General features: G+C 40.0%; 1 protein-coding gene across 1 annotated transcript; it reads left to right on the forward strand.

Annotated features, from left to right (window-relative positions):
- Positions 1 to 548: 548 nt before the first annotated feature.
- Positions 549 to 19,934, forward strand: fdx2 (ferredoxin 2). Its single transcript, XM_061909962.1, has 5 exons — positions 549 to 748; positions 1,017 to 1,068; positions 10,934 to 11,040; positions 17,460 to 17,547; positions 17,625 to 19,934. The coding sequence occupies exons 1-5, from the start codon at positions 571 to 573 to the stop codon at positions 17,779 to 17,781; spliced, it is 582 nt and encodes a 193-aa protein (XP_061765946.1). The 5' UTR covers positions 549 to 570; the 3' UTR covers positions 17,782 to 19,934.
- Positions 19,935 to 21,027: the final 1,093 nt, after the last annotated feature.

Consider the following 21,027-nt stretch of genomic DNA (forward strand, 5'->3'; position numbering starts at 1 on the left):
TAGACATTATATTAGGAGGGCAGCACGGTGGACCAGGGTTTTTTGCATGTGCCTCACAATACGAAGATCCAGAGTAGTCCTGAGTTCAATCCTGGGCTCGGGATCTTTCTGTATGGAGTTTGCGGGTTCTCCTCCGAAAATTGTATGGGTTCTCTCCGGGTACTCCGGCTTCCTCCCACCTCCAAAAACATGCACCTGGGGATAGCTTGATTGGCAACACAAAATGGTCCCTAGGGTGTGAATGTGAGTGTGAATGTTGTCTGTCTATTGGCCCTGCGATGAGGTGGGGACTTGTCCAGGGTGGACGCTGCCTTCCATCGGAATGCAGCTGAGATAGGCTCCAGTACCCCCCGCGATCCCAAAAGGTACAAGCGGTAGAAAACGGATGGATGGATTATATTAGGAAGTCCTGCAGTGACTCCAAAAATATTGCACTTTTTATTTAAGAATAGTTGCTGCATGTCACTGATTCCAACTTAGAATTACAGCGCCCTCTAGCGTCATAACAACGTCCTTTAACAGAGCCCTTTTCCTATTGGCCGGGGTCGTTCATGTGATCAAAACACAGACATGGCGGCCTCCGCTGCGGTTCGCTCCAGCATGGGGCTGACTTTGAGACTTTCCCGAGTTCGACCAGACTCTATGACACGTCCCCTGTCCAGGCTGAACACCCACATCGCTTATTTGCAAAGGAAACACTCTGCAGGCAGTTTCCGAACCGCCCATCGATACTTACAGACGAGTATAGGTGAGTGAATCGGCTTGCTAGTTTCAACCAGTTTGTGATTGTTTGGCGCCGCTTGCTTTATTACGTCTACGTATGCGAGCTACTTGTTGCTTCAACGTCTTACTCCGCACTTTTAAGCGCTAAAACTACAAAATGCACTCAATGACAATTGTGTAACTTCACTCACACGGCATTGTGTAACATCCAGTTAAAAGTCATATGTTGTCATGGCGTCTGCACCTCCCAGGGAAAGATTACTTACTGGCCGTGTGCTCTTTTGTTTGCCGAGGTTTGTACCACAACGAGGAGACCAGCGCCGTTGAAGACATCTCAGAAGATGTGTAAGTGTGCATTTTTTTTTTTATTGTGAAAGGAGACGGAAGTTGTACTTTTGGGTGAAACGATGGACACCGGAAAGGTTGATGTCATGCTTAGTTTTGACAGTAAAAATCAACATCGCTCAGCTATTGTTTGTCGAACTTAAAGGCCTACTGAAACCCACTACTACCCACCACGCAGTCTGATAGTTTATATATCAATGATGAAATATTAACATTGCAACACATGCCAATACGACCTATTTAGTTTACTAAATTGCAATTTTAAATTTCCCACCAGTTTCTTGTTGAAAACGTCGTGGAATGATGACGCGTGCGCGTGACGTCACATGTTGGAGGGAACATATTAGCGCAGCACCAAACACGGCTAAAAGTCATCTCTGTTCATGGCGTAATTACACAGTATTTTGGACATCTTTGTTGCTGAATCTCTTGCAATTTGTTCAATTAATAATGGAGAAGTCAAAGTAGAAAGATGGAGTTGGGAAGCTTTAGCCTTTAGCCACACAAACACACGGTGATTCTTTGATTAAAATTCCCGGAGGTGAAGCTTTCCTATGGATCAGAGCAGTCAAGCGAACATCGATCCCGACCAAATGTCAACCAGCAGTTTTCGGTGAGAAATTTGTGGTAAAAAGTCGCCACTTACCGGAGATCGGCTGAGCTTGTGCCGTTCATAATGCTGCCGTCGGCTTCCATCAGACACTAGCCTCAAGACACCCGTGGATACACCCTTCCGACGATCAGGTACTATTAAACTCACTAAAACACTAGCAACACAATAGAAAGATAAGGGATTTCCCAGAATTATCCTAGTAAATGTGTCTAAAAACATCTGAATCTGTCCCAATGCAATCGCGTTTTTTTTTTTACTTTTTTTTTTTGTAGTCCGTCACTATCAATATTTTCAAACACAAACCTTTCATCCCCGCTCAAATTAATGGAGAAATTGTCGTTTTCTCGGTCCGAATAGCTCTTTTTGTCGAAGGCTCCCATTAAAAACAATGTGAGGATGTGAGGAGCCCTCAACGGGTGAGGTCATCGTCTGCGACATGTGGTAAAGGCAGGGCTTTTCTGTTAGCGACCAAAAGTTGCGAACTTTATCGTCGATGTTCCCTACTAAATCCTTTCAGCAAAAATATGGCAATATCGCAAAATGATTAAGTATGACACACAGAATGGACCTGCTATTCCCGTTGAAATAAGAAAATCTCATTTCAGTAGGCCTTTAAAGGCCTGAAATGAGATTTTCTTATTTAAACGGGAAAAGTCCTGCCTTTACCGGAAGTATGTGCGCGTGACGCCACGAGTTGCAGGGCTCCACACATATTCACATTGTTTATAATGGGAGCCTCCAGCAGTAAGAGCAATTCAGACCGAGAAAGCGACAATTTCCCCATTAATTTGAGCGAAGATGAAAGATTCGTGAATTAGGATATTGATAGTGAAAGACTAGAAAGAAAAAGAAAAAAAAAATGACGGCTCCGGGCGGCGGCAGTGTGAGCGTTTCAGATGTAATTGACACATTTACTAGGATAATTCTGGAAGATCCCTTATCTGCTTATTGTTTTAATAGTGTTTTAGTGAGATTCTAAAGACATACCTCGATGTCGAATGACTGCGGTGAACACGCAGTGTCTCAGAGAGAAGCCGAGGAGTCAAGCTCACAGCTGCCTTTTAAACAGCTGCTGTAGGAGGAAGTCCCATAATCCACTGATTTCTCCGGTAAGACTTAATATCACAATTTTCCCATCCAAAGACATGCTGGTTGACATAGAGAAAACATGTTCGCTTGACCGCTCTGCTTCACAACAAACAAAGAAACACCGGCTGTGTCTCGGTGCTAAAGACAGCTGCAATCCACAGTTTTCCACCATTAGCATTGTTCTTTATAGTCTCCATTAATAAATGAACAAATTGTAAAAGATTCAGCAACACAGATGTCCAAAATACTGTGTAATTACGCCATGAACAGAGATGACTTTTAGCCGTGTTTGGTGCTGCGCTAATATGTCCCCTTCAACACGTGACGTCACGCGTACGCGTCATCTTTCCGCAACGTTTTGAATAAGAAACTCGCAGGAAATTTAAAATTGCAATTTAGTAAACTAAAAAGGCCGTAATGGCATGTGTTGCAATGTTAAGATTTCATCATTGATGTATAAACTATCAGACTGCGTGGTCGGTAGTAGTGGGTTTCAGTAGGCCTTTAAAGGCCTACTGAAATGAGATTTTCTTATTTAAACGGGGATAGCAGGTCCATTCTATGTGTCATACTTGATCATTTCGCGATATTGCCATATTTTTGCTGAAAGGATTTAGTAGAGAACATCGACGATAAAGTTCGCAACTTTGGGTCGCTAATAAAAAAGCCTTGCCTGTACCGGAAGTAGCAGACGATGTGCGCGTGACGTCACTGGTTGTAGGGCTCCTCACATCCTCACATTGTTTATAATCTTGGCCACCAACAGCAAGAGTGATTCGGACCGAGAAAGCGACGATTTCCCCATTAATTTGAGCGAGGATGAAAGATTCTTGGATGAGGATATTGAGAGTAAAGAACTAGAAGAAAAAAAAAAGATGAGGGCAGTGGGAGCGATTCAGATGTTATTAGACACATTTACTAGGATAATTCTGGAAAATCCCTTATCTACTTATTGTGTTACTAGTGTTTTAGTGAGATTATATAGTCATACCTGAAAGTCGGATGGGTGTCTCTGAGGGAAGACATGGAGGAGCCAAGAAAGTCGCAGCTGCCTCTTTGACAGCTGCAGGAGGATGCAAGCTCCGCTCATGTCACCGGTAAGAACCGACTTATTACCACAATTTTCTCACCGAAAACCGCCTGTTGATATGTGGTAGAGAATCATGTTCGCTTGACCACTCTATTCCATATTAAAGCTTCACAACAAAGAAACACCGGCTGTGTTTGTGTTGCTAAACGCAGCTGCAATACACCGCTTTCCACCAACAGCATTCTTCTTTATATTGTCCATTATTAATTGAACAAATTGCAAAAGATTCAGCAACACAAATCTCCACAATACTGTGTAATTTTGCGATTAAATCGGACGACTTTTAGCCGTGAGTGGTGCTGGGATAAAATGTCCGCTACAACCAATAACGTCACAAGCACGCCAACATAAGCGTCATCATTACGCAACGTTTTCAACAGGACACTTTGCGGGAAATTTAAAATTGCAATTTAGTAAACTAAACCGGCCGTATTGGCTTGTGTTGCAATGTTAATATTTCATCATTGATATATAAACTATCAGACTGCTTGGTCGGTAGTAGTGGGTTTCAGTAGGCCTTTAATTTTAAACACCTGTGCTACATTTTTCTTTGTGCATAAACTTATGTTAAATGACCGTGTAGTCAAATTTCTACTGTTCTGGAAATTATTGAAAATAATACATTGGCACCTCTGTTTTTGTTATTAAACCTTTCCAAAAAGTTGAGGTTTGTCTTTGGTACACTAATTCAGTGGTTCTCAAATGGGGGTACTTGAAGGTATGCCAAGGAGTACGTTGGATTTTTTAAAAATATTTAAAAAATTGCAAGAATTCATCCATCCATTTTCTACCGCTTATTCCCTTTTGGGGTTGCGGGGGGTGCTGGCGCCTATCTCAGCTACAATCGGGCGGAAGGCGGGGTACACCCTGGACAAGTCGCCACCTCATCACAGGGCCAACACAGATAGACAGACAACATTCACACTCACATTCAAACGCTAGGGCCAAATTTAGTGTTGCCAATCAACCTATCCCCAGGTGCATGTCTTTGGAAGTGGGAGGAAGCCGGAGTACCCGGAAGGAACCCACGCATTCACGGGGAGAACATGCAAACTTCACACAGAAAGTTCCCGAGCCTGGATTTGAATCCAGGACTGCAGGAACTTCGTATTGTGAGGCAGACGCACTAACCCCTCTACCACCGTGAAGCCAGAATGCAAGAATTCAAAAATCCTTTATAAATATATACTTCAACAAAATATGAATAGAAGTTCATAAACTGTGAAAAGAAATGCAACAGTGTTGACAGCTGTCAGTGTTGACAGCTAGATTTTTTTGTGGACATGTTCCATCAATATTGATGTTAAAGAATTATTTTTTTGTGAAAAAATGTTTAGAATTAAGTTCATGAATCCAAATGGACCTCTATTACAATCCTCAAAGAGGCCACTTTAAGTTGTGTAGAAATCTTTATTTATAAATGAATCACTTGTTTATTTTTCAATAAGTTTTTAGTTATTTTTATATCTTTTTTCCAAATAGTTCAAGAAAGACCACTACAAATGAGCAATATTTTGCACTGTTATACAATTTAATAAATCAGAAACTGATGACATAGTGCTGTATTATCTCTTTTTTTTCAACCAAAAATGCTTTGATCTGATTGAATTAAAAAAATGTTCACAGGGGGTACATCACTGAAAAAAGGTTGAGAACCACTGCACGAATGTGTATATTGTTGGCCAGTGTTTTTCAACCTTTTTTGAGCCAAGGCACAATTTATTTTTTCTTTGAAAAAATTCGGAGCCACACCAACAGCAGAAACATTAAAAAATTAAAGTCAGCAGCCGATATTGAGAGTTAAAATTCGTTCTCGCAATTGTTGGATATGAATTCAAACCATCAACAACCATCCATTGACCTTCTTCCGTTTATCCGAGCTTGGGTCGCGGGGAAGCAACCTAAGCAGGGAAGCCCAGATTTCCCTCTCCCCAGCCACTTCGTCCAGCTCCTCCCAGGAGATCCCGAAGCTGTCGTCCAGCATTCTGTTTTTGTTTACTTTGCAGCCAGTTCAGTTTTAGTGTCGTTTTGCATAGCCTTCCCTAAGCGTCAATGCCTTTTCTTAGCGGCACTCGCCTTTTGTTTATTTTTGGTTTAATTATTAGATACCCTTTTACCAGCACACTGACTCCTGTTTTTGTCTGCATATTGGGATCACGACACACCGTAGTCATCATTCCGGGCCTCTACAAAGCATTAGCTACCTGCTGCCACCTACTGATATGGAAGAGTATTTCATGGTTACTCTGTCGAGCTCTAGCTAGTACAGACACTTAACAACGGCACACTATTTACGAATTATAACTACTGGTTTGCTAAAAATATTTTGAACCCAAATAGGTGAATCTACATTCACGGCACTAGTGTACCCTCATGAGCTTTGGGTTATGACCGAAAGGACAAGATCACAGGCACAAGCGGCCAAAATTAGTTTCCTCCGCCGGGTGGAGAGAGGAGCCGGATCAGGTGGTTCGGGCATCTGCTTAGGATGCCACCCGAACGCCTCCCGAGGGAAGTGTTTGGGGCACGTCAGACCGGTAGGAGGCCAAGGGGAAGACCCAGGACACGTTGGGAAGACTATGTCTTCTGGCTGGTTGGCCTGGGAACGCCTCGAGATCCCCCAGGAGGAGCTGGAGAAAGTGGCTGGGGAGAGGGAAGTCTGGGCTTCCCTGCTTAGGCTGCTGCCCCTGCGACCCGACCTCGGATAAGCGGAAGAAAATGGATGGATGGATAGTGTACTGCGGCACAGTGGTTGAAAAAAACTGTTGTAGGCCATTGATTCTTTGTTTTATGTTTGCAAAAAATATATATCTATTTTTATATTGCTCTTTTTTTTTCCTCGGTGTGAACAATTTATCAGATAGGCGCCAGCACCTCAAAAAAGGGAACAAGCGGTAGAAAATGGATGGATGGATGGATTATTATGTAAAGTCCAAGTTATGTTTTTTTTGTTTTTGCTATTTTTGTATTACAAAATGTTATTATTTATCATGTTGTACTGCATTATAATCTTTTGTTTTTTATAGTCTTTTGTTTGATTGTGTTATGTTTTTTGCCTGGACCCCAGGAAGAATAGTCTCCACTGCGGTGTACTCTAATGGGGATCGTCAATCCAATAAAATACAATTTAAAAAAAATAAAAATAAAATAAAAAATAGGTCCCAGGCAGATGTTCCCATGATATTGAATTTGTTCAGGACACCCAGAAATATAAACAAAACATATTTTGTAGAGAATAATTACTTTTATTTGCATAAAACCTAAATGCAAAATACATAGGAATGAAATGGATTAATTAACATTTCATAATTTCGTTTAAGACTCTTATTAGAGAAAACAGCAATTAGCCTAGTTGGTACAGATGCCTTTGTAGTTTACTACACATTCTTTCTTTATTTCAAATATGTTTTTCTCCTTTTCTAAGCACTGGCATTTGCATATTTATTTGGCCGTATGGAGGGTTATTTTGCAGCTGTACTCCATAAAAGTACGGACAGTCATCAACATGTGGAATATTTTTGCTTGGGCCCCCCCATATTTTGTGGAAGGATACAAAAGCAAATACACAATTTTTTTGATTGAACGATAATGGAGGCAAACTTCTGGCAAAAGACATACTTCAAAACCAAAGCAAAAAGTGGGGTGTACGATAGCCAAAGTGCCACTGTACAGCCTTATTGTTCTTATGGATTTTTAGTGTTGAAGCAAAATAATCTGAATATCAATCTGTGTGTGCGTGTAATCCGTGCTGTAATTTGTGTGTCTGTGTTTATATTTGTGTGTAAAAACGATTTATGTGTGTGTTCAGTATTCTGTACGTGCAAAAAAGATTTGTCTGTAACTTCTCCTCTCCTTTGCCTATAATGGGGGTCAGCAACCCGCGGCGCTCGAGCCGCATGCGGCTCTTGGAGTTTTTTAAAAAATGGAAAAAAAGGGACAAATATATTTGTTGTTTTAATATATTTTCTGTAGGAGGACAAACATGACACAAACATTCCTAATTGTTAGAAAGCCTACTGTTTAATATGTTTGTGTTTATGCTTCACTGATGACAGTATTTGGCCAGTGCAGTTTTGATCATCTAATTTTGGCTGCCCTTGAACTCACCGTAGTTGGTTTATATGTACAACTGTGTTCGTCGCTGCCACAAAAAGACGTGGTTTATGCCACCCCTTTGTCTCATTTTGTCCACCAAATATTTTATGCTGTGTGTGAATGCACAAAAGTGAGTTTTGTTGATGGTATTGACTTCCGTGGAGTGCTAATAGTTCATGCTAACATGCTATTTAGGCTAGCTGTGTGTACATATTGCATCATTATGCGTTGTTTGTAGATAGGGCTGGGCGATATATCGATATACGCAATATATCGCGGGTTTGTCTCTGCGATACAGAAAATGACTATATCGTAATATTCGAATATACGTTCTCATGCAGTTGTTTTTAGCTGCGGGCATTACACTACAGGCTCTTGCCACTCCTTGTGTCTCCTTCTCACAGACAGCAAGCGCACAAACTTACATACGTCACATACTGTCACGTCATACGTCAGCGTGGCAAACGTTAATTGTGATGCTAGTGGAGTGTTGCGAATGGTAATACGAGAGAAAGAAGGTGCGAATATAGTAACAAATGAAGAAATAATTAATTCCCAAGAAAAACAGCAGGGGGTCAATCGTCTGGCGGTAGTTTGGCTTCAAGCGGGAATATTAGCATTACTGCTAATATGTAGCATTATTTGAAAAGTCACCTGCTAATAACTGTTTAATAAATACAGTTTTGGTCAATTGACTTAGTTGTGCTTTCTTTCTCTGCATGAAAGTTTAAAAGTAGCATATATTAATGCAGTATGAAGAAGAATGTTTTAATGTAGACACATAGAATCACCATACTGCTGTGATTATATGCATCAAGTGTTAATTCAAGGCTAATGCAAAATACCGAGATATATATCGTATATCGCGATATGGCCTAAAAATACAGAGATATTGAAAAAAGGCCATATCGCCCAGACCTATTTGTAGGTGTATTTGAATTAATTAAATATGCTTTACTTATGTCCTTTGTGTATTTAATTTATATTTGCACATCTCATGACACATTATTATTATTGGCTGCATTTCTGATTGTGTGCCATGTGGTTCCAGACCAAAGCAATTGTTACCATGTTGGTTTAGACCACAACAAACGTTACCATGTTGTTCCAGACCACAGCAAACATTACACAGTTTGCAATGATTGTAATAAATCCATTAGAAGAAGACAGCCTGTCCTTTCCTTTAACTTGGGCCCACGCATCTATAACTTTGGCAGTTTTAAGCCAATAATTTCCAGGAGTTATCTCACCCTCTGAGACACTAACTTAATGTGTTGTCTTCATAATAACACTTACATAAGGCTTCTCAATGTTTGCGGCTCCAGACGGATTAGTTTTTTATTTTGTGTCCAATATGGCGCTTTCAATATGTTGGGTTGCCGACCCCGGGTGTTTACTCACCACTGGTCAGCGCCTAGGAACCAGGCTGACGTTTGCTTCGATTGGAATGGTGGGCGATAGTGATAGCCGATGCCTAGGAACCAGGCTGACGTTTGCTTCGATTGGAATGGTGGGCGATAGTGATAGTCGATGCCTGACTGATACTTTTTGCTTAAAATATCATGATCATTGGATAATGTATTACTACTGTAGAGCAAAATAACATAAAAACAGCAATTTAACCAACATTTGAATATAAATGCTGTGTAAAAAATCCTTATAACAAAGTTTATAGTTTGTGAGGATCGCATGAAGACTAATGTAGACCACATTACATACATACTGTATGCATATAAAGTTCTTAAATCTGGACTAGATTATCCTACAGAAATGCACAATTTGTGATTTGTGAAACAATTAGTGTTATCTGTTAAATTAATGGCATTTTTTTAAATACAGCTGGCTTGTCCTGGGATGTGTTTTCCGCGTTGAATAACTGGAATGTGTAATATTAAACTAATAGCAACAGTCACTGCATGAAAAGAGACATGTGATTGATCAGGTTATTATGGCTATAAATATACTCCATATTAAGTATAAAGAATAGAAATATTGTCTTGTCAACAAATTAAAACTATGTTATTATTGTCTATATGTATTTTTATTTTTGCACTACATTGATGAAAAAAAATGATTCAGTGATCATAACATTTCAAGGAAAAAGTATCAGTCTGTTATCAACTATCACCATTGGAATCAGAAGCTAACTTAAGCTTAGTGGGCATCACCGAGTGGTAAACGCCTACTAGTAATGAGTTAAAAATGAAACGATACGCGATAACAATGATAGCATTGGTAAAACTCCTAGCAGTTAGTATAACAGTTTTTAATAAAATTATGGAAAAATCATGATCAATAACTGCACTTTGATAAACTCACTGACTGACTGGTGCAAGCTTGCAATCTTAAATGCTAACATGAAAACAAGCAACATTAACGTATTTCCTCATTAAGAAACAACATACCCCAATCTCAATTTATATACACACATTACTGTCCGAGCAACTAAGATGTTCAATTGTGTACATTGAACCTACAATCTTTACTCATTTACAACAGAGTGGTCGGTCTTCAGTCAGTGAAATACGAGATTGAGGACTTGTATTTCCGGTGCGTTCTAGGACTGCTATACTGAGTAGGACGGCCGCCAGAAATAATCAATCATAATAATAGGTTAAGTATTTGCTATGCATTTTTCATTTAAATAAATCTGAAAGTGCTACAGTACAAACCAGAATTTAGAACAACAAAAGCTTAGCTATTAAAACAGATAAAATACTAAGATTAAAACACTATCAGTGGAGCATAAGAAATAGTGGGTTTTCTGACATTGTGTATAATTATTTTAGCCAAAAAAATAAATAAAAGCGCACAGATGGTTTTACACACACACCGATCTAAACACAGACACAGAAATGAGAAGACGGACACGCAGATCTCATTACAAACACACAGAATGAGTTACGCAATAACAAATTTGTTTTGCTACGAGAATACTTCCACAGGCCTTCCCTTAAAATGTTTTTACTGCCTTCCAGGGTAAATGTGGTGTACATAGACCGGTCTGGCCAGAGGATCCCAGTTAAAGCCAAAGTGGGAGACAATGTTTTGTACTTGGCTCACAAGATTGGAATTGAGCTAGAAGGTAGGTGTCTATAATGTATTCATGCAGAGGCGGACTGTCGTTTATGTATATATTTGTTTGCTCTGTCTTGCCTTTTATATACGACAACGCTATCGGTGTAGCCCAGGGACATGCATCTGCAGACACACTTGAGAACCAAAAATAGCTTATAAAACACCAGATAATAAACAAGAGGGCACTTAACGTAAAATTTTATGACAGACTTATTCCTAGTTAAATCGTGTCAAAATAATCAATCAATCAATCAATGTTTATTTATATAGCCCCAAATCACAAATGTCTCAAAGGACTGCACAAATCATTACGACTACAACATCCTCGGAAGAACCCACAAAAGGGCAAGGAAAACTCACACCCAGTGGGCAGAGAGAATTCACATCCAGTGGGACGCCAGTGACAATGCTGACTATGAGAAACCTTGGAGAGGACCTCAGATGTGGGCAACCCCCCCTCTCTAGGGGACCGAAAGCAATGGATCTCGAGCGGGTCTAACATGATACTGTGAAAGTTCAATCCATAGTGGCTCCAACACAGCCGCGAGAGTTCAGTTCAAGCGGATCCAAGACAGCAGCGAGAGTCCCGTCCACAGGAAACCATCTCAAGCGGGATCAGCAGCGTAGAGACGTCCCCAACCGATACAGGCGAGCGGTCCATCCTGGGTCCCGACGAGCGGTCCATCCTGGGTCTCGACTCTGGACAGCCAGTACTTCATCCATGGTCATCGGACCGGACCCCCTCCACAAGAGAGGGGGGGACATAGGAGAAAGAAAAGAAGCGGCAGATCAACTGGTCTAAAAAGGAGGTCTATTTAAAGGCTAGAGTATACAGATGAGTTTTAAGGTGAGACTTAAATGCTTCTACTGAGGTAGCATCTCGAACTGTTACCGGGAGGGCATTCCAGAGTACTGGAGCCTGAACGGAAAACGCTCTATAGCCCGCAGACTTTTTTTGGGCTCTAGGAATCACTAATAAGCCGGAGTCTTTTGAACGCAGATTTCTTGCCGGGACATACGGTACAATACAATCGGCAAGATAGGCTGGAGCTAGACCGTGTAGTATTTTATACCTAAGTAGTAAAACCTTAAAGTCACATCTTAAGTGCACAGGAAGCCAGTGCAGGTGAGCCAGTACAGGCGTAATATGATCAAACTTTCTTGTTCTTGTCAAAAGTCTAGCAGCCGCATTTTGTACCAACTGTAATCTTTTAATGCTAGACATGGGGAGACCCGAAAATAATACGTTACAGTAATCGAGACGAGACGTAACAAACGCATGGATAATGATCTCGGCGTCTTTAGTGGACAAAATGGAGTGAATTTTAGCGATATTACGGAGATGAAAGAAGGCCGTTTTAGTAACGCTTTTAATGTGTGACTCAAGGGAGAGAGTTAGGTCGAAGATAATACCCAGATTTTTTACAGAGTCACCTTGTTTTATTATTTGGTTGTCAAATGTTAAAGTTGTATTATTAAATAGAGGTCGGTGTCTAGCAGGACCGATAATCAGCATTTCCGTTTTTTTGGCATTAAGTTGCAAAAAGTTAGCGGACATCCATTGTTTAATTTCATTAAGACACGCTTCCAACTGACTACAATCCGGCGTGTTGGTCAGCTTTAGGGGCATGTAGAGTATTTAACTTAAATTGAGATTTAAGTTAAATAGTTGGGTGTCGCGATCTGATATCAACCAAAAAACTTGGCTTGCATTTAATACAAGCACAAGGATTACGGTTGGTCTTTTCATGTATTTTAGTCATTTGTAAAAGGTAAACATGGTAGTTTATAGGGTGATAGGAGCAAGGGGCTACAAAACAGCCCAAGCACACAATAGCACCCAAGCTAGATATACGTAATTACTGGCCATAATTGAACAACATCGTAGTATAAAACACCACATTTTTCAATACAAAGAAGTATCAAATAATAATAGTTGCATATTACAGATACAAAGTCTCCAAGGCAGGTGCGTTTTAGAAAGAATGCAGTAACAAACATGTCCGCATCAATTTACTTTGGCATGAGTTTAATCTGATCATCAAATCACTTTATTTTTATAGCACTTCACACACAGGCAAGTGGCAAACAAAGTGCTTTACACACCAAAAAAGAAAGAAGAGATACATACAAATGCGTGCACGGCACGCACACACGGCACTATTGACAGTAACAAAACAAAACACGGCATGGCACCAAGGATTAAGGAAAACGACAGTTTAGAGGCGTCCACACTATAGAATAACCCAAATTAAAGCCATCTAAAATAGTATGAAACATGACAAAATCTATCCATGCATTCATCTTCTTCCGCTTATCCGAGGGGGCAGCAGCCTAAGCAGGGAAGCCCAGACTTCCCTCTCCCCAGCCACTTCGTCCAGCTCCTCCCGGGGCATCCCGAGGCGTTCCCAGGCCAGCCGGGAGAAATTTTCCCAACGTGTCCTGGGTCTTCCTGGGTCAGACGTGCCTGAAACACCTCCCTAGGGAGGCGTTCGGGTGGCATCCTGACCAGATGCCCAAACCACCTCATCCGGCTCCTTTTGATGTGGAGGAGAAGCGGCTTTAGTTTGAGCTCCTCCCGGGTGACAGAGCTTCTCATCCTTTCCCTAAGGGAGAGCCCCGCCACCCGGCGGAGGAAACTCATTTCGGCCGCTTGTACCCGTGATTTTGTCCTTTCGGTCATAACCCAAAGCTCATGACTTCGGTGAGGATGGGAACATAGGTCAACCGGTAAATTGAGAGCTTTGCCTTGCGGCTCAGCTCCTTCTTCACCACAACGGAGCAATATAGCGTCGGCATTACTGAAGACGCCGCACCGATCCACCTGTCGATATCACGATGCACTCTTCCCTCACTCGTGAACAATACTCCAAGGTACTTGAACTGCTCCACTTGGGGCAAGATCTCCTCACCAACCCGGAGATGGCACTCCACCTTTTTTCTTTGTGGACTTGGAGAACGCATTTGACCGTGTACCGGAAGTCTTGTGGGGAGTGCTCAGAGAGTGTGAGGTAACTGACTGTTAGATTGTGGCGGACAAAATATGTGTATAAATAAAACGTTAATACGTTACTAAAAACATAACAATGACAGAAGAATATTAGTAATAATAGAAAAAAACACAATAAAAGCATAAGAGGTTACCATGATCAGTTAAGACCCTGCTTAAAAAGGTTTGTCTTCAGCCTTTTTTTTTTTTTTATTATTCAATGGTTTCTGCAGTCCTAAAGGCTTTCCAGCATGTGGTCCTACAGGTGGGGGCCATAGTGGCTAAATACCACCTTACCATGTGTGTTTGTTCTGATGTTTGGTCAAGATAAAAGTTTGATGCCAGAGGACCTCAGGATCGATCTGTGAGGGTTCCATCCATCCATTTTCTACCGCTTATTCCCTTTCGGGGTCGCGGAGGGCGCTGACGCCTATCTCAGCTACAATCGGGCGGAGGGTTGATACGCTAAAAGCATGTCAGATAGATAAGAAGGCGCAAGGCCATTGAAACTTTTAAAAACTAATAATCGAACTTTAAATTCGACCCAGAAGCGAAGGAGGAGCCAATGCAGCGACTTTAAAACTGGTGTAATGTGCTCCCACTCTATGGCTCTCTTCAGGCCGCCTGCAGTTTATTATATTTGTAGAGATCTGATATTCTTTTTGGAAAGACCAGAGAGCAGGGCATTACAATAGTCTGAATGACAGAAAATAAATGCACATGTTAGCTCCTTTTTGTTGGTTTGAGAGAAACTGGTTATGTTCTTGAGATTATAAAATATAAAACTATTTTTGTAATATTTTCATGAATTATTGTGAACAAAAAAATGAAATCACCACTCCACTTCAACTTAAAGAGAGCATACAGCGCACCCAGAAAATATTTATCAATGCTTCACTTGTTCCACATTTTATGTCACAGCCTTATTTATGCCTTATGTCCTCAAAATTCTCTACACAATGCACCTGTTATAACAATGTGAAAAAGTTTTTTTATTTAATTTTGCAAGCTTATTAAAAATGAAAATAAAAATCACGTGGTCAATAAGTATTCACAGCATTTGCTCAAGACTTTGCTGAAGTCTTTTTGAATACAATGCCACAAGCTTGGCCCACATATCTTTGGGCAATTTCGCCATTTTAAGTATTGAGCAAAGGATGTGAATACCTACAGTCGTAGTCAAAAGTTTCCATACACTTGTAAGGAACATAATGTCATGGCTGTCTTGAGTTTCCAATAATTTCTACAACTCTTGTTTTTTTTTATATAGAGTGATCGGAGCACATACTTGTTGGTCACAAAAACATTCATAAAGTTTGGTTCTTTTAAGAATTTATTATGGGTCAACTGAAAATGTGACCAAATCTGTTGGGTCAAAAGTATACATACAGCAATGTTAATATTTGTTTACATGTCCCTTGGCAAGTTTCACTGCAATAAGGTGCTTTTGGTAGCCATCCACAAGCTTCTGGTTGAATTTTTGACCACTCCTCTTGACACAATTGGTGCAGTTCAGCTAAATTTGTTGGTTTTCTGACATGGACTATTTTCTTCAGCATTGTCCACACATTTAAGTCAGGACTTTTGAGAAATCCATTCTAAAACCTTAATTGTAGCCTGATTTACCCATTTCTTTACCACTTTTGACCTGTTGGAACACCCAACTGCGCCCAAGACCCAACTTCTGGGCTGATGATTTTAGATTTTGGAGGTAATCATCCTTTTTCATTGTCCCATTTAAAGCACAAGTTCCATTGGCAGCAAAACAGGCCCAGAGCATAATACTACCACCACCATGCTTGTCAGTAGGTTGGTGTTCCTGTGATTAAAGGCCTCACCATTTCTCCTCCAAACATATTACTGGGTATTGTGGCCAAACAGCTCAATTTTTGTTCCATCTGACATCACATGGACAAAGATAAGACCTTCTGGAGGAAAGTATACATACAGCAATGTTAATATTTGGTTACATGTCCCTTGACAAGTTTCACTGCAATAAGGCACTTTTGGTAGCCAACCACAAGCTTCTGGTCAAATGTTTGATACTCCTCTTGACAAAATTAATGCAGTTCAGTTAAATGTGTTGGTTTTCTGACATGGACTTGTTTCTTCGGGATTGTCCACACGTTTAAGCCAGGACTTTGGGAAGGCCGTTCTAAAACATTAATTGTAGCCTGATTCTGACATCACATGGACAAAGATAAGACCTTCTGGAGGAAAGCTCTGTGGTCAGATGAAACAAAAATTGAGCTGTTCGACAACAATACCCAGCAATATGTTTGGAGGAGAAACGGTGAGGCCTTTAATCCCAGGAACACCACACCTACCGTCAAGCAGGGTGGTGGTAGTATTATGCTCTGGGCCTGTTTTGCTGCCAATGGAACTGGTGCTTTACAGAGAGTAAATGGGACAATGAAAAAGGAGGATTACCTCCAAATTCTTCAGGACAACCTAAAATCATCAGCCCAGAGGTTGGGTCTAGGACGCAGTTGGGTGTTCCAACAGGACAATGACCCCCAACACACGTCAACAGTGGTAAAGGAATGGCTAAATCAGACTAAAATTAAGGTTTTAGAATGGCCTTCCCAAAGTCCTGACTTAAACCCCGTTGAGAACATGTGGACAATGCTGAAGAAACAATCACATGTCAGAAAATCAACAAATATAGCTGAACTGCACCAGTTTTGTCAAGAGGAGTAGTCAGAAATTAAACCAGAAGCTTGTGGATGGCTACCAAAAGCGCCCAAAAATGATTCCCGGGCGCGGCCACCGCTGCTGCTCATTGCTCCCCTCACCTCCCAGGGGGTGATCAAGGGTGATGGGTCAAATGCAGAGAATAATTTCGCCACACTTAGTGTGTGTGTGACAAGCATTGGTACTTTAACTTGTTTAACTTTATTTCAGTGAAACTTGCCAAGATACATGTAAACAAATATTAACATTGCTGTATGTATACTTTTGACCCAGCAGATTTGGTCCCATTTTCAGTAGACCCATTATAAATTCATAAAAGAATCAAACTTCATGAATGTTTTTTGTGACCAACATGTATGTGCTCCTATAACTCTATCACAACTAAATAGGAGTTGTAGAAAGTATTGGAAACTCAAGACAGCCATGACATTATGTTCTTTACAAGTGTATGTAAACGTTTGACCATGACTGTACATGTAAGTTTACATTTGTTTTGATGAATTTGCTCAAAAAAATGTAAAAAAACGTTTTACATGTATTATGGTTATTGTGTGCAGAATGTTCAGGATAAATTCCATTTAGTAAGAAGATTGAAGCCTTTTCTATTCCACACTACAAAATAATACCAATACATGTGAACATGCAATCTCTCCTGTTTGTGAGGCAGACATGCAATCCGCTATGTGGACGCTGTACACTTAATTGAAGCTAACTGTTGCTTGTGCTGTATGCTTTCTCCTCAGGTGCATGTGAGGCATCCCTGGCCTGTTCGACATGCCATGTGTATGTAAGCAGTGACCATTTGGACACACTACCTGAACCTCTCGAGGGGTACGTGTGCCTTTTGATTTAATTATTATGTGTCTTAAAGTGAACAGAAGCTCTACTATGTGTCATTGTTGTTTTAGGGAGGATGACATGCTGGACATGGCCCCCATGCTCCAGGAGAACTCCCGGCTGGGATGTCAGATCATTCTCACTCCGGAGCTGGAGGGTATGGAGATAACTTTACCCAAAGTCACTAGGAACTTCTACGTGGACGGCCATGTTCCCAAACCTCACTGAGAGGATGCACTACAGGCGGGATGACGCCGTGCACAAGGGAGAAAAAGCAGGGCTTGTGGGAAGTCCGTGGCAACTCACCCTGATGAAATTGACTGACACATTCACAGAGGTGGGAGAGTAGGACTCTCCCAGAACGGAACCAAACCATTGGTGATGTCTAAAACATGCTTATTTATTTATGTGGAAGCTTTTCGGGCAAGTACAGTGGCACAAAGTGTTCTTTGCTAAAAAAACAAACAAAAGAAAACACTTAAACAGTCAAGGTTTGAGACATTTTAGACAAAGTCCATTTTGTTTACAAGGGGAGTACGAGGACCACACTGAACAGGGAAATAAAATATTACAAAACAGGGGAAAAGAAGTAGTAAAGTTATAAGAGAATGAAGCAATATTGGAAAGATTCAAGCCAAAATACAGTGGAGCCCAAATCTTTGCGCATATTATGTTCCAAGAACCCAAATGTGAATTATCAACGCACCCACAAAAAGTCATAATAATATATCTTATACTTCTAAACCAGGGCTATCCATCTGGTGCAGTTCAATTCAAAACTTAAGAGACAAACATTTTTGCAGCACATTTCTAAAAAAAACACTCGAGTGCTCATGTCACATTGAGGAACTTAGACCACGGTAACCGCAGTGTTAGATACTTGCATTGACATTTTAACCTTGCTAGCAAACATTAAACACTGAGGTCCAAACTCGTGCTTGACACAACTGAGGTGTTCCTCAAGGCACCCCTTTAGGTCCTCTCCAATTTGGCATTTTTTCGTAACTTAGGTGTTGCTATAGCTCGTTTACGTCAAATGCTGTCAGTAGTCATTTGTTAACCTTCTTCAGTTATACCTGTGGTGTTCCTCAAGGTTCCAATTTAGGTCCTCTCTTTTTCATAATTTGGGCTCTTCAGCGGGTGGCACACAAGTTCAATTAAAAAAAAACTTGTGGGGACTCACATTTTTGCAGCAGATTCTTAAAAACACTGGAGTGCTGTCATAGAGATGATCTTTGACTAGCTTTTTTGCAGGAGGTCCTTACAAACAGCAAAGCGCTCCTGTAACTGACAAAACAAATACCCCAAAATCAGATATCCACTGGTTCTCCGGAATATAAAAAAATAGGACTAATACTGAAGTCCTGGAAATGTGGCCCCCATAACATTTCATCAGATTACCACGAAAATTCACTATCCTCGTTTTAAACCCTAAAATATGCCTCTCACAAGTATTCAACACATTTTAAATTCAGTTTTACACATTAAGAAACAGTTACAGGTATTGTAGCGTACTGTACTGATCTACCTACTCTATTATGAGACAAAGCGTTATGTAAATTTCAGAGAGCAAATTTTAAAATGTTTAGACATTTAGATTTTGAGGAAAGTGATGGATCTTTACAACTTTACAAAGTGTATTATTTCTTGATTCATCATTATGTTATTTTCTCTTACCCATAAAATATAGTCCAAAAAGTTAAGATCACTTGTTATAATCATGAAATTATTTTTAAGTATAAAAACTGTTTTGCTTCTCAAACTTATACTAGTTTTGCGATAATATGGCCATATAGTCTTGGAATATTACCACTTTTTTCTTTATTATAACACCATTTTTGGGGGGGGAGACAATGACACATATTTTTTGTAATATTACAACTTCATTCTACTTGTAATTCTATCACTTTTCAAAATTTTCAGCGAGGCCCTCTAATACTCCTTTGTGTGCTAGATGGAACATTCCAGGTTACAGCTGACAAACGCACAACTACCGCCACATCTAGCTCTTTGTCATTTCACTTTGATTACCTTTATCTTGGCTATTTACGCACACATATTATGTAATATTACGCCATATTGTGTATTTGAAGGGTTTGTGGCTGATCTTTAATGGACTCCAACTTCCGACTCGCTATGAACATTTCAAAACTTCCTACTGAAGGTTTAACATCAAAGCAGTTTTCTAATGAAGGTTTTTTTTATTATAATCCGGTTCCAACCAGCTTTATGTCAGCATTGCTGCATCGAACCCATCAATTTGTTTATTTTACTGTACTGGTTCAACTTGTGCACACATGTAAGTCACTTATATATGTCATATTGTGTCCTTAAAATCAAAAGTATTTGAAATTGTGCAATAAAGTACATTTTAAAGCTGATTTCAGTCCACTTTTTTGCATACGACATACATAATGAACATGTTATTTTGCCAAACAGAACTACATTGTTATTATTAGTAGTATAACACAAACAAAGTCAAGTGGTTGATGCAAAAACATGCTTAGTGCAGGTGAAATGTTGGGATATCTTTTTTTTTTTTTTTTAATTAAATCCAACCTTGGTAGCGCTGCAGTTGAAGCATCCTGCCCCAAATGATACTTTTCATTGGGAGCTATTTAAAAAAAAAAAAAAAGAGGTATTGTTTTGCTCATGTTTATAAAACAGATTTTAGGCTAACAAAAATATTTGTGTCAATACCTTTTATTTGTGAACAATATTTATTATTCAATTGTGTGACAGATTGAGCACAATAAATGAATAAACAAACAGATAACAATGGAATGGAAAAGAGGTTGGATTAAATAACTGCTTCTTCCTACTCCTTTTTGGACATGTTGGAATGAGAAACTGGGATATAGAATATACCATATTTGTAACTATATGCATGCTTGAAACAAACAAGATAGTACAGTGATTCTCAAACTGTGGTACACCAAAAAAAATCACTTGATTAAAGTACAGCGTTTTTGCTACATTAAAACACAGTGTCACTGTTCAAACTGTGTGTAATGTTACAGCGATTAAAACTATTAAATATACTTGTTAAATAAAAACCCCTGCTTTGTTTTAGTGATTACTTATGCATACTGCGCTACTGTATTTTAATGTTGGTCATTATGGTGGCACTTAGCCAAGTTTTTTCTGAGGTCGTGCTTGGTGAAAAAAGTTTGAGAACTATTATGATAGATAGCATTTAAGTCCCATCTTAAACTAATTTGTTTACAGAAGCCTTTAAATTAGGGGTCTCAAACTCAATTTACCTGGGGGCCACTGGATGCAGAAACTTGGTGAGGCTGGGCCGCAAGAAAAGATTTCTTAAAAACTCCGCACGTTTTAATGAATTCACCTTCTTTGAATGACTTGCCAACTCTTGAGATCTTTCCGGGAAACATCCGAATATCAGCCTCCCAACAATCTCCCACGGAAATCATTCTCCCAGTTTTCTCCCCTGGGCTACAATACTAAGGGCGT

This window comes from Nerophis ophidion, linkage group LG01 (assembly GCF_033978795.1).
Source record: "Nerophis ophidion isolate RoL-2023_Sa linkage group LG01, RoL_Noph_v1.0, whole genome shotgun sequence".
In the NCBI taxonomy this organism is placed as follows: domain Eukaryota; kingdom Metazoa; phylum Chordata; class Actinopteri; order Syngnathiformes; family Syngnathidae; genus Nerophis; species Nerophis ophidion.

Excerpts from the sequence above, each read along its gene's own strand:
- fdx2 (XM_061909962.1), top strand. The coding sequence starts at position 571 with ATGGCGGCCTCCGCTGCGGTTCGCTCCAGCATGGGGCTGACTTTGAGA. Across the intron at positions 1,069-10,933 it reads GAAGACATCTCAGAAGATGT|GGTAAATGTGGTGTACATAG; the intron begins GTAAGTGTGCAT and ends ACTGCCTTCCAG. Across the intron at positions 11,041-17,459 it reads GATTGGAATTGAGCTAGAAG|GTGCATGTGAGGCATCCCTG; the intron begins GTAGGTGTCTAT and ends CTTTCTCCTCAG.